Raw genomic sequence first — 13,699 nt, 5'->3', positions numbered from 1 at the left:
GTGTGTGTGTGTGTGTGTGTGTGTGTGTGTGTGTGTGTGTGTGTGTGTTGTTTTTGTTTTCCCTTTTTTCCAGGCAGTGTCTCATGTAACCCAGGGAATCCTTGAAGTTTCTATGTAGTCAAGGGCGATCTTGAACTCCAATCCTGTGTCTACCTCCTGAGTGCTTGAATTACAGGTATCGCACTCCTATGTCAGGTTCTAGCAGTATCCCTTTTAAAATGCAATATGTAATATCAATTGTAATATTACATACAACACATAAACTGGTAACTAACAGTTACATATAAATACTGTTACAAATAACAGTTACATATAAATAAATACATTGTTCTGCTTATTTGATGTGAAACTCCATGTAGACAACTTAAAAACGGCACAGGTATTTCAGGTTGCTGCTAAATATTTCTGCCTCAATCTGTCCCCTCTCAGTTTGAAAAGGAGATTATGAATTGGCGTCCTATTTTAATCTAATTTAAGTAATAAGATGGCTTTTAATAGGCACAAAATGGAACAAGTGCATATTTATGCGTGTGTACAAAGTACAAGTATTTTAACGTCTTAATTATTATTATTTTATGTGTATGGGTCTTCTGCATACATGTATTCTGTACGCCATGTGCATATTTGGGGCCCATGGAGATCAGAAGCAGATATCAGATTCCCAGTAGCTGGAGTTACAGATGGTTGCAAACCACCTTACGGATGCCGGGAATTGAACCTGTGTCCTCTGGAAGGACAGCTGCCACTCCGAACAACTGAGCCATATTTCCAGCCCAGGTAAAAGGATTTTAAAAAGTTGTGTTAGGTCATCTTCTTGACTTCTCACAGCCCTATCTCAGAGACCTGTTGCTCTACTCTGCTGGAGAGCAAGATGCCTTCAGAAAATGCAAAAATTGGGCCCCCTGCCCCCAACTTCAAAGCCACAGCTGTTATACCAGATGGACAAATCAAAGATACCAGCCTAAGTGAATACAGAGGAAAAATATTTTGTGTTCTTCTTTGGCTATCTTGATTTTACTTTGTTTGCCCTGCAGAGATCATTGCTTTCAGTGATAGAGCAGAAGAATTTAAGAAACTCAATTGCCAAGCGATTGGAGCTTCTGTGCATTCATACTTCGGTCATCTGGCATGGTTCAGCACACCCAAGAAACAAGGAGGATTAGGACCTATGAACATTCCCTTGGTATCAGATTCCAAGCATACCATTGCTCAGGATTATGGAGTCTTGAAGGCTGATGAAGGTATCTCTTTCAGGGGCCTCTTTATTATTGATGATAAAGGTATCCTTCCCCAGAGCACCATAAATGATCTTCCTGTTGGCTGCTCTGTGGATGAGATTCTGAGACTAGTCCAGGCCTTCCAGTTCACTGACAAACATGGTGAACTGTGTCCAGCTGGCTGGAAACCTGGCAGTGACACCATCAAGCCTGATGTCCAAAAGAGCAAAGAAAATTTCTCTATGCAGAAGTGAGCACTGGACCATTTTTCTGCCAGGCAGCATTGAGAAGGCAGAAGAGAGTCTCTTGTACTCTACTAATGCTTAAACACAAATGTAGTTTGATTCAAGAAATGCCATTCCTACAGGGCTGGGGGTGGTTAGCCTTTCTTTCACTATTGGGAATGACCTGCGGTCTGTTTGGGGCAGACCATCTGATATACCAGCCACAGAAATCAGACTGTTATCCTTTTTATTTTTAAGTGTCTGTTAAACGTGAACTCTGAGAAAATAAAATTGTTTTACATGCCGAGATTGGTGTCACATGTCAGCATTTAAGAGGCAGAGACAGGAGGCTCAAGAGGTCAAGGCCATTCTTGTCTACATACTAACTATGAGATAAACCTGAGCTGCATGAGACCTTGTCTCAGAAAAGAAAAGAAAAAAGAAAAGAAAAAAAAAGAAATTATTTTGCTTCAAAGTTATTTCTCAACGCATCACTATAGCATAGGCTTCAAACAAAAATTACAAAAGAAATTCTGTTCTGTTCTACTAAGGACTTTCTGCCAATATGTAGCTTCAACAGAGTTGTTGCTATAGTAATGCAAAAGGGATAAACACTGAATTGTGCTATCAACCTGCCACTGAAATAGGGCGGTATTAAGGCCTTTGTTCAGTAATTCTGACTCTAAGTATTTTTACTGCATGTCCTCTAAATTGAGGTCCCAAATAATGATATCTTTTAATGCTAGAAAGAAAATAGTATATGTAAATGAAAAAAATATAGCAGGAAGTCTAGGTTAGAAAGTCAGGAAATGCTGAGAACATTTGCTTTATAGCAAAGCAGTAAACATTAATGAACAATGGGTTCACACGGTGCCAGTTACCTTCCTTCATTTAGTACAAACCCCCACTGTATAAATGAAAGCAGCCTGAGTTTCCTCCATGAGAGCCACAGATGCTTTGACTCACAAGAGTGACCGCTTCTCCAGGTTCCTACATGCCTTTCAGTTACTTTGCCAAAGAGCTTATCCTGAAATACTGCTCTCTGGCAGCATTCGGGTGATGTAAACCTCTATGTTTATTAGAAGAGAATCATAGGACAAGTCTCTTTCAAGAGTTTGGCTCTGCATCGGCTTGTTTGGCACTAGACCTTGAAGCTTGCATTGCTAACAAAGCATCTGGTAAATGTGAAGGTGAGTATTAAACTCTTGTCACGTTTGATCTTGCCAATTAGGTTTTATAAGACAGAGAAAGGTCTATCAGCCAACTTAGAGATTATAGTTTTAGGGAGACGTTACTTTAGAAGACTGATGCTGCCTGTAGCATTAGAGCAATAACCTTGTTTTGAAACATGATTCTAATATACCCGTTGATGTTACAATGCTTCACTTCTGGTTGGTGATGTTATCAATCAGCTAAAGAACCAACAAGGTTGGATGATGCTGTAGCTTGGGCCCTAACTGTCCCCGCAGGGCTCATCTGTTAAGCTTTAGTCAGGAATGGCAGTGTTGGGGGGGACCTTAGGAACCCCTTAACTCAGGTAAATGGACAAGAGGTCTTCAGAGCACTAGGGGCATGTACTTGAAGGAGACTGTTGTTCCCTTGGCCCTGTACCCTTTCTTTTTAGCTTTCTAGCCATGAGGTGACCAGTTTCAACCTAGTTTATGCTTTTTACCATGTTCTGCTGCCTTGCCATGGACCCAAAAGCCATATGGTCAGTGAACCATTGACTGAAAACTTCAATATGTAACTGTAACGTTTCTCTCCAGTATTTGTTATACTAGCAAAAATCTAGCTAAAACATAGAGAGAAAGAAAAGACAGAGATAGAAGTAGACAGGGAGTTGAAGAAAGAGAATTTATAGAATATGTTGTACTGGGTCTCTACAACTTCCTCCTTCATGGTAAATACTCTATGATGTGATGGCAACAATCCCCCCTCTGTGTGTGTCTGTGTGTTTGTGTGTGGTGTCTAAGTGTGAGCGCTCACGTGCATATGTATGTGTGCAGATATGTTCACCCATCCATGTATGGTAGAGCCCAGAGGTTGACATTAAGATGTCTTCCCCTTCTTGTCTGGTTGTCTCCTCCCACCTCTTTTTGAAGCAGGGTCTTTCACTGAACTTGGAACTCATTGTAGACACAATGAGTTCTAGAGTGTCTGAGTTCCAGACTGACTGATCAACAAGCCCGTAGGATCTACCTGACTCTGCCTCCCAGCATTACAAAGTGCTCAGCATCCAAACCCAGGTGCTCATGGTGACATAATGAGCACTCTGCTCACTAAGCTAGCTCCCCAGTCTCAAGTTTTCCATGTTTATGTTTTATCAAGAGTATAGTCAGTATTGTGTCTAAATTAGTATCTCAAGTAAGCCAGGTTTTCATGTTCAATTTGAAGACGTGGAAGAGCTTGAGTCATGGCATTGGGTAAGCAAAGTCTTGATCTTAGTCAAGATTTAATGCTTTTGACAGTTTGCGTTGCCATCCATATAATTAAAAAATATATAATCTTTTAATATATATATATAATACAATAATCTAAATGTTACATGGATCCTACATTGAAATTATCTTCATAAATGACAGCAAATACTTTCAGTTTTAAAATTTCATAAGCACAGTTCTATTTGGCTTCTTTGCAATATCTGGCTCTATTCATAATTCTTTAAAGTGTTTTCTTATTTGGTTTTATATTCTATCTTTTTATGGTATTTTCATCCATTCTAGCTGCTAATTACTATGCTTTTCTCCTGGATTTGACTCTCCCTGATATTTTTATTCTATCTTATTATGTTTATATGTATGGATGTTTGCCTGCATGTATGTTAATGTAGCATATCTGTGACAAGTGCCCACAAAGTCCAGAGAGGGCAACATATCCTCCAGATCTGGAATTAGAGACAGGAGTGAACTGCCACGTGAACTGGAAACTAAACCAAGGTCCTCTGGAGGAACAGCCAGTGCTCTTAACAACTAAACCACCATGGTATTAACTAGTTTAATTGTGTGACCGTCTCCCTCAAAATTATCTTTTTAATTTTTTAATATACTCTCCGTCCACATGGCTTCAATTATCCCTTCTCTATTGATAGTTGATGGGTGTCTCATCTCCAAGCATTTGCCCCATGCTTCTAGACTTTGTGTCGCTTTGCCCTGATGAACAACTTCACTGCATTGTTCTGCCATCCCACCTTTTCAACCACATTAATCTAAGACATAACTCTAGAATATCCCAGAGTCCTTCTTAACCATTCTGCTCACATATCAGTTGAATATGGCTTGTTGTTCTTATAGCCATTCTTTTTATTTGTGTCCGTGCTTTAATGAAAAGTCTCACATTTTGATGGAACACCTTCTGTACTATTTTTTAAAGTACATGTTATAAAAAGAAAGATCAGGAGGGAAAGAAAAAGTGAAGGAAGAGGGAAAGGAGGACAAGGAGGATGAGAAGGAGAAGAAGAATTTTGTAAATGTGCCACAATTTCTGTATCCATTCTTCCATTGAGGGACATCTAGGTTGTTTCTGGATTCTGGGTGTTATGAATAATGCTGCTATGAACATAATTAAGCATATGTCCTTGTTGAATGGGTGGAGAATCTTTTTGGGTACACTACCCAGCTATTAAAAACAAGGAAATCGTGAAATTTGCAGACAAATGGATGGAACTAGAAAAGATCATCTTGAATGAGGTAACCCAGAAACAGAAAGCTACACATGATATATACTCATTTATATGCGGATATTAACTATATAATATAGGATAAACATGTTAAAATCTACAGACCTAAAAAAGCTAAACAACAAGACTCTAGGGAATATGCTTAATTCTCATTAGGCAAACAGGATAGACCCAGAAGTGGGGGAAGAGAAGGAACAGGACAAGGGCCTACCATAGATGTCCTCTGAAAGATTCCACCCAAGAGGGGAGTGAAGAAGATGCAGAAACTCACAGCTAAACTTTGGCAGAGTGCAGGGAGTCTTATGGGAGAAGGGGGCAAGATGATAGAAGGACACAAAGCAAAGGAGACTAACAAAGCCAAAAATTCTGGGCCCAGTGGGGCCTCAGGAGACTAATGCTCCAACCAAGGACCATGCATGGAGAGGACCTAGACCCCTGTTCAGATGTAGCCCATAGGCAATTCCGTCTCATGTGGGTACCCAAGTTACGGGAGCAGTGTTCATCTCTGACATGAACTTGGCTGCCTACTCTTTGATTACTTCCCCCTGGTGGTGTGGCCTTGCCAAAACAAAAAGGAAGAGGATCTAGGGAGTCCTGATGAGACTTGATAAGCTAGGGTCAGATGGTAGGGGAGGAGGTCTCCCCTTTTCAATGGACTAGAGGAAAGGGATGGGAGGGGGGAGGAGGTATGTAGGGTGGGGCCGAGAGGAAATGAGGGAGTTGGTTACAATCTGGATATAAAATGAATAAATTGTAGAAAATAATTAATTAAAAACCGACAAAGATGTTCTGTAATCCAGTTTGAAAATCTTTATAAAGTCCTCTACACTAAGGAGTGGATTCATTATACTTTGACACATTTAGTATTTAGTGTCAGAGTATACTAATGACACTAACTGTGACCACAGAGCAAGAATTCTGTGTGTTCCCTTTAACCAAATATCCAGTTTACTAAGCTGTGAAACTCAGTGTTCACTCAGGCACCCCATGCAAGATTCCTTAACTATAAAGGGAAGCAGGATGTAAGGAAGAAGGCATATGGTAGTAGTAATAATAATAATAATAAAATCATGGTATTGATTGCTCCAGCCAATTAATTACAAATGACACTGGACCCTGGATCCACTGGTAAAGGACAAGAGGGAAATCCATCTAATTAACCTGCTGGCACTAAAATTTGCGAAAGATAATAAAGCCAGTACTCCCGGCCAGTTACGTTTGTAATTGGCAGAAGCAAGATTTTAAGCCTGATACCTAGGGCTAAAGACCTTCCACTACATCAAGTTGCCTCATGAAGTCAAAATGTCTTCTCTGTGTACTGATTGCAAGTCAAATGAGAATTTGAAAGGTCCTCTCCACCAAACATTCAGTGGTTCTGAATGACAAATAACATATTAATATTGTTTTCTCTTTGGTCCCACATAATATGTTGATGAAAGGTATAGGAATAGTGTGAGGTGATCTATGCTTATAGAATTTTTAATGTCATCAAGCTCCTTCCTAAACAGCATAAATCACAGAGTTCATCTGCCGTTTGAACTCCCAAGTGAAATCAATTTTGAGGCCCTTGTAATTTAAGATGTAAAGACTTCACTTAAAGAGCTGTGAAGTATGGTACAAGGAGGGCCTGGGAGAAGCAAAGCCTTAACATTCTTAAAGAGTGAAAGTAGATGTGTTCAATTCACGCAACCTTATAGTTGAGGACAAAAGAGTGCTGTATGTATTAATCACCAGAAATACTGAAGAATCAGGAAAGTGTGTGCTGAAGGACTAGAAAAGAAGTACTCTTTTATAACCTGCAGAGAGTCTACAGGGAGCTTCCAAACATTTTCCATATTACAATCAACCGACAATTTGAACAGAAACAGAAGTTGGTGAGGTGTGCAGTCACAAATGATACATTGTTTGAATAGTTGCTGTTCATATTATGGACTTCTATATGCTCATTAAAAGAAAAGTGAAAATGAATCACAGGAGCAAACATTTAAAATCAATCACCTGGTTGGAAGATGTAAATCGATGATAAATGATTCAAACTTTGCTTTAAATGTTTGTATATATGAGTGTCAATGCATTTTCCAAAAAGTTTACTTACTGATGATGAGACTGTGTGTGAATTTTTTAAATTCTTTTTATTTAAGAGGGTTTTGTAAGTTTTCTATCAAAAGATAGTCTTTTGTTTATCTAAATATATATTAACTGGAGCATTGAAATATATAGTAAGAAGTGGGAAATAGTAAGAGCTGGAGGGGACAGGAACTCCACAAGCAGAGCAACAGAACAAGATAATTTGAACACAGGGAACTTCCCAGAGACTCATACTCCAACCAAGGACTATTCGTGGAGATAACCTAGAACTCCTGCACAGGTGTAGCCCATGGCAGTTCAGTGTCCAAGTGAGTTACATAGTAATGGGAAGAGGGACTGCCTCTGACATAATCTGATTGGCCTGCTCGTTGATCACTTCCCCCTGAGGGGGGAGCAGCCGTACCAGGCCACAGTAGAGGACAATGCAGCCACTCCTGATGAGATCTGATAGACTAAGATCAGAAAGAAGAGGAGAACCTCCCCTATCAGTGGACTTGGGGAGTGGCATGCATGCAGAAAGGGGAGGGAGGGTGGGATCGGGAGGGGAGGAGGGAGGGGCTTATGGGGGGATACAAAATGAATAAAGTGTAATTAATAAAAAAATTAAAAAAAAAGAAAACATACTATTCTGTACTTCAATGCTAAACTAACTGTACTTTCAGCTAATCAAAAATCCTAAACAAAAATAAAGCATTTTCTTATAATATTAACTTGCTCAGGGAGGCTAGGTCATTTCTGTCCTGCCAACCTGAAGGAGAAATTTGTTTTTTGATAATTATTTTAATTATCTTTCCTAGGTCAAACCTGGAGACCTACCACCAAATACATACATATATATATATATATGTATGTGATGTATGTGTAAACTTACATCTAAAAAAGCAAGATTGAGGCCAAGTGCTTTAATCTCAGCACTCAGGAGGCAGAGGCAAGCAGATCTACATGAGTTCAAGGCCAGCCTGGTCTACAGAGTAAGTTCCAAAACAGCCAGAGCACACAGAGACCTCATCTCAAAAAAAAAAAAAAAAAAAAGATTGAAATAAATATTTATTCAATAAGTACATGTGGGATTCTGAGAACTGTAAATGTAAATTGTTTGCTAAAACTGTTTGTATTTGCTAAAACTGTATTTTTAGTGCTTTTTAAAAAAGTCAAGTACAGCACAGCCAACCAATAATTGTGCAATAATACTCAGAGAAAGATGGTAGCACAGGTCAAGGTTGTTTGAAGTTCTTTTTCCTTTGGGCATTTTTTTTAAATAGGAAGATAAATTTTAACTCATCAAAAAGAAAGAAAGAAAATAAAAAGAAAAAAGAAAAACTGTGCCTTAGCTCACTGTTATATTAATAGAATGACTTTAAATCATGCTGAAATGTAACCTTCAAAAATTAATTTACCAGCACAGAAGGCATTACAATATCTACCTCATATTGATTATCATAGTTAATTTTCACAGATATCTTGCAAAACAGATATGAATATCACCTTTAGAGATAAGGCAATGTGGACTCAACAAGTTTAAATAATTTGAGCAAAATCACACAGAAAATCCCAGCACTCAGGAGGCAGAGGCAGGCGGATTTCTATGAGTTTAAGGCCAGCCTGGTTTACAAAGTGAGTTCTAAGACAGCCCAGGCTACACAGAGAAATTCTTTCTTAAAAAACAAACCAAAAAATCGCAAAGAGAAATAAGTCCAGAATTTGAGCATTTCACTCTGCTCCCGGGCTTTTATTCTATCTGTTCAATGTGAACACTCAAATCATACTTTGGGGGCTAGAGTCTATAATATGATGTGTTTGTCTTTTCTCATGTCTTGCTGTCTCACTTAGTGTTCTATTGCTATGAAGAGACACTGTGACCAAGGAATCTCTCTAAAGTAAAGTATTTAACTGAGGCCTTTCTCTCGTATTTGGAGGATTATAGTCTATTATCATCATAGTGAGGAGAATAAAGACATGCAGGTAGGCATGGTGTTGGAGAAGTTATATCCTAAACCCAAATTAGTAAGCAGAGAGAGAAAGAGAGAAAGATCCTCAGCTTAGTGTGGGCTTTTGAAGCCTCAAATATAATACACAACTATTCACTTCTTTCAAGACCATACCTACTCTAACAAGGACATACCTCCTAGTCCTTCTAATCTTTTCAAACATTTCCACTCCTTCTTGACTAGTATTCAAATATATGATTCTATTGGAGCCATTCTTATTCAAACCACCACACTTAACTTTGGAGCACTTTTGAAAACATATCTCCACATATATAATGCTGTCTTATGAAGTTATTCAAAGTTATAATTCTAAAAAAAAGGGAAGGCGGCTTTAGTTATTTGAGAAAAAACCCCGAATACAAAGTTTTGCTATTTCCTATAGTTTTGAATATATAAATGGCCCCATACTCCTTCCTAGCTTGCTACACAAAGTCACCCTGTGGTAAACTTCACAGGAACGCTCTATGTCTCCAAATATAATTTTTAAATTCTTTACCCCAGTATTCTACCTATTCCCATGATGTTTATTCTTATCAATAACAGTTGTTTGTATCTTGCTAATAGACTCAAAACTATATGTTCCCTTGTAAGTCGTATATATCCAAAGCAACTGTCCTCCATCACTGTCTTGAAGAGCCTCCGTGTTGCTGTGAGGGGATGAGTGGTAGAGAGATGAAATCCCTGCCTGATGTGACCTGATAGCACTTCCTCAGTGCCTCCCACACTTAGATCACTAGATCATGTTCTCACTCATGGGATTCGCTCACATAGCCACTTCAACTATCAAACTGCTTATCACCTGGTATAGTTCAGACAGGTACTGGGTGAGGTTCCTCATGGAACCAGAATCAACCTTCCCTTGATACACCGACCTATCTACAAACAAGCTTTTTACCTACTCAGATACTTATATATTCTTCATCAAACATGAGCATTTTGTTGACATCTCACTTGGTTTAAATTTCTCCCGAGTCAGTCCTCAGGGTTTAATAACCATTAAAATAAGAAGTAAAACTTTCCTTCTGTGCTTTTATGAATAAAATCAGTGGCATAGACTGAGTGACTCCAACATTTTCCTCACAGTCTTGAAAGCTGAAAGTCCAAGTTTGGGGTGACAACATAGCTATATTTTGTAAGACCCCTTTCGCAGTTTTATAGTTTGTGGTGTCCTCACATGGCAAAGAAGAAAAGGAAATGAGTTGTTCTTACAAGACAGTAATCCCTTTCTAGACTACTCTGTCCTGAAGGTTTAATTACTTTTCAAAGGTCCTATCTTCAAATATTATTACATAGGATGTCAGAGTTATATAAATTTTGGGTAGACACAAACATTCAACCTATAGGTATATAATATGCAATTTATAAATATAGATGTGCAAATGTCATAGAAAAGCAGACTCAAAGTAAATGGTTGCATTTGAGTGGTGGTCAAAACCAAAGCATGAAGTCATGAAGGTCTAATTTGGCACAACTCCAAAGGGAACTAGTTCTCTAGACTCCACTGTGCCTGGTACCCACTGTTGTTAGCTTATCCAGTAATTCTTGTAGTAGTAGTTATCCTTCAAGAGTATGGATGACAGGTGATTTTTTTTTTTATCTGCTTAAAGACAGGAATGTTTCACCAATAACTTTATCTATGGTATTGGTATAGTGTTCTTTCAGAATGTATACAATTTACCTTGTTCATTCAAATGCTGATTTCTCTCCCTCACTGTCTGGTTTCAATTCAGGCATTGCATTGTGATGCTTACGCTAAGCACCACCTGTCTCAAGTTTGTGTAAACATGCCACCGTTTGTTCTCTATATTGTCAATTAAAAAACAACCAGCCACAATGCTGAGCAATGGAGAGGGTGGGACATCCTGGTCCGGAGTGGGAAGAAGAGGAAGGAAGGAGAAGAGGAGAAGAGAGAATCCAGAGGAGAGGACTTGGAACCACTTGGAGAGATGGGACCAGACCTAAGAAATGACTAAGAGCAAGTATAATGGGTGACATCTGAATGGTAGGAAACTATGTGGGCTTGAGGTTTAGGATGGAGTAACTATTGCCCAGCATTGTGCTCTAGGTTAATTATATAATTCTCAGTCTCTGTGTGGTGATTTTAGTATATAGCTGGTTTAGGAATAACTGCAGCTTTACTAAAACAATATATCTATAATAAATATTAATAATGATAACATTATGGTTTGGTTTCTACTCTCTTATGAAACAACTGTAAGTTTTATTCATAAAGAACAAATCACCTGAGAAACTCAGGTAGGCTTTGTGGGTAGCAAGAAACAACCTCTGGCTATCATGGCTATACTGGTATCTAGTGTTTAAAAACTCCCGTATCAGTGGACTTGGGGAGGGGCATGCGTGAAAAAGGGGGAGGGAGAATGTGGTCTGGAGGGGAGGACAGAGGGTCTTATGGGGGGAGACAAAGTGAATAAAGTGTAATTAATAAAAAAATGTATATATATATGTATATATATATGTATATATATATACTAAACCATTTTAAAAATAAATAAATAAATAAATAAACCACAATACCAACCATGCCCTAATATTCAAATTAACATAAATGGTGATTATTTAAATGTATAATATGTGGATTTTAAAGTCACTGATGTGTGCTCTTAAGTTCATAGTGAACACTCTCACATCTGTAAGAGTTTTTTGGTTTGTCTGTTCTTCTGCTCCTTAATAAAATTTTCATCTTTGTAAAAAAAAAAAAACTAGTCCTAATTATTGGCCATACCACACAGAGAGCATTTCAAATTTATCCCAAGACAGTTAGAGACAGGATATTTTTAAAAATCAAACTGATAAAGAAGAAATGAATAGTTTAAAAATGAGTTATAAACTTTGAACTACAAGGAGTGGCAAACTAGATTTAAGGTAACAGTCCAATTCCTCATGGGTTTATGCCAAGAGAGAGAAGTATGGGTACGAAAGAAAATAACAGCAGGAAAAAAACAGCAGGAAAAACAACCAGGGATGGATTTGATACCCAAGGTCTTCCCACGGAGGCCTGGGTGTGGAGTGAAGAGGGAGAAGAGATTCTTCCTGGGAGAGGAAGAATCCCAAAACACTAAATAGTATATAGACACGTAGTTCTCATTAATTTATTTGAAGAAATAAGCGACCTGTAACTAGTTACTATCATTCCTTCCTTATGTCTCTCTGTATTTTATGTTATCTTTAATGGGTATTATTATTATTCTTAAATTAAATTTTATATTGTTTATTAATAAAATAAAGCGTATTCATTAGAATAATATACGCTTACCTATGAATTTGTTTTGTCACAAACTACTAGTTTAAATGTACTAATGCTTTCAGGCTAAAAAAATATCATATGGAAAGTTTTTTCCCTGCAGCTGAAGAAGAGAGAATTTATCACTATATGCAGAGAAAGATAAACGGGAACTCCACAAAACCAATACTGCCAAGGGGCCAGCAGCCAAACATGTTAACATTGACTCGTCTGCTACAAACACGACTGAGACAGGGAACTAATCATTAAACATCATTCTGTTCATTAAATTATGACTCCTATTTGAATTATTTCTTTTTTTAATTTTAATTTTATATTAATTATAGTTTATTCACTTTGTATCCCAACTGTAGCCCCCTTACTCATTCCCTCCCAATCCCACCCTCCTTCCCTTATCTCCTCCCATGCCCCTCCCCAAGTCCACTGATAGGGGAGGTCCTCCTCATTGACACTAACAGCAGCTGTCACATTTCTCCTCTTACCTTGGATCACAATTAATGCTTTATCTCACCAAAGATTTTTCTAAGTATTAAGTAAAATGACCTTAGCCTTATGCTTTATTATCTTGTCTAAATTGCTTATACCAAAGCCCAAGTAAATGCTGTATAAGTTTTAAATTTCTTTACTTTTGTCCCACATTAAGGATATGTATGTATGTATTTATGTATGTGTATATATTTATACAACTTTATAAATATACTTTTATTTGTATATTATATATTTATATGTACGTATTATGCATGCATGCATATATGTATGTATGTATGCATTTGCCCTCTTTGGGTCTTTATTTCTGAAGGAACCTATGTTATATGGAACTCCCATAGATACATTTATTTGCTTTCTTATATCGATCTGTCCCTGGCAATAGGTCTCGAGCCACGGGACCCAAGATACAGAATAAAGTGCATCTTTTCTGTTTACCTATGGTGCGGGTGTGCTGTCCACCAACCTGTAGCAACCCTGCTCTCTTGATTCTTACTTGTGACCTTGACCAGATCTGACGTAGGTCGTAGATGTAAATGTCTACAGGAAAATAAGATTGGTACGTGAGATTGCACTGACAGTTTGACGCCGGTGTGCTGACAGCGGTTCAGCTGCAGGATTTTGTACTGCATGAGTCACGGCAGCTCTAGGTGTTTACTGCACCGCCATGAACGACAGACAGCCTGAGCCTGTACCAGCTCCGCTTTGCTCTTTGCTGACCTCTCAGACCCCATTACTTACAAAAGGTGTATTTTAGT

General features: G+C 38.2%; 1 protein-coding gene across 12 annotated transcripts in view; it reads left to right on the top strand.

The window, feature by feature from the left end:
• LOC129692024 (uncharacterized) overlaps window positions 1–11,372 on the top strand; it is a 13,697-nt gene extending 2,325 nt beyond the window's left edge. For 2 of the 12 annotated variants that reach the window (XR_008722607.1, XR_008722599.1), the window contains 3 exons: window positions 1,035–2,631; window positions 8,003–8,176; window positions 10,924–11,372. Coding sequence is in view for 1 of the 12 variants with exons in the window: in XM_055628257.1 (XP_055484232.1) it covers window positions 1,035–1,241; window positions 2,524–2,631; window positions 4,272–4,282 (326 nt within the window). In the remaining 11 variants the exon portion in view is untranslated. Of the gene's footprint in view, window positions 1–6; window positions 778–1,034; window positions 2,632–4,271; window positions 7,716–8,002; window positions 8,177–10,923 lie in introns of those variants that run through there. The other 10 variants (XR_008722605.1, XR_008722606.1, XR_008722600.1 and 7 more) reach the window with 10 other exon arrangements.
• Window positions 11,373–13,699: the final 2,327 nt, after the last annotated feature.

The sequence above is a fragment of the Psammomys obesus genome, unplaced genomic scaffold, assembly GCF_907164565.1.
Source record: "Psammomys obesus unplaced genomic scaffold, mPsaObe1.curated_primary_1811, whole genome shotgun sequence".
Lineage (NCBI taxonomy): Eukaryota > Metazoa > Chordata > Mammalia > Rodentia > Muridae > Psammomys > Psammomys obesus.
Note: the sequence above shows the minus strand (reverse complement) of the source record. Positions and strands in the feature narration are given on the sequence as shown.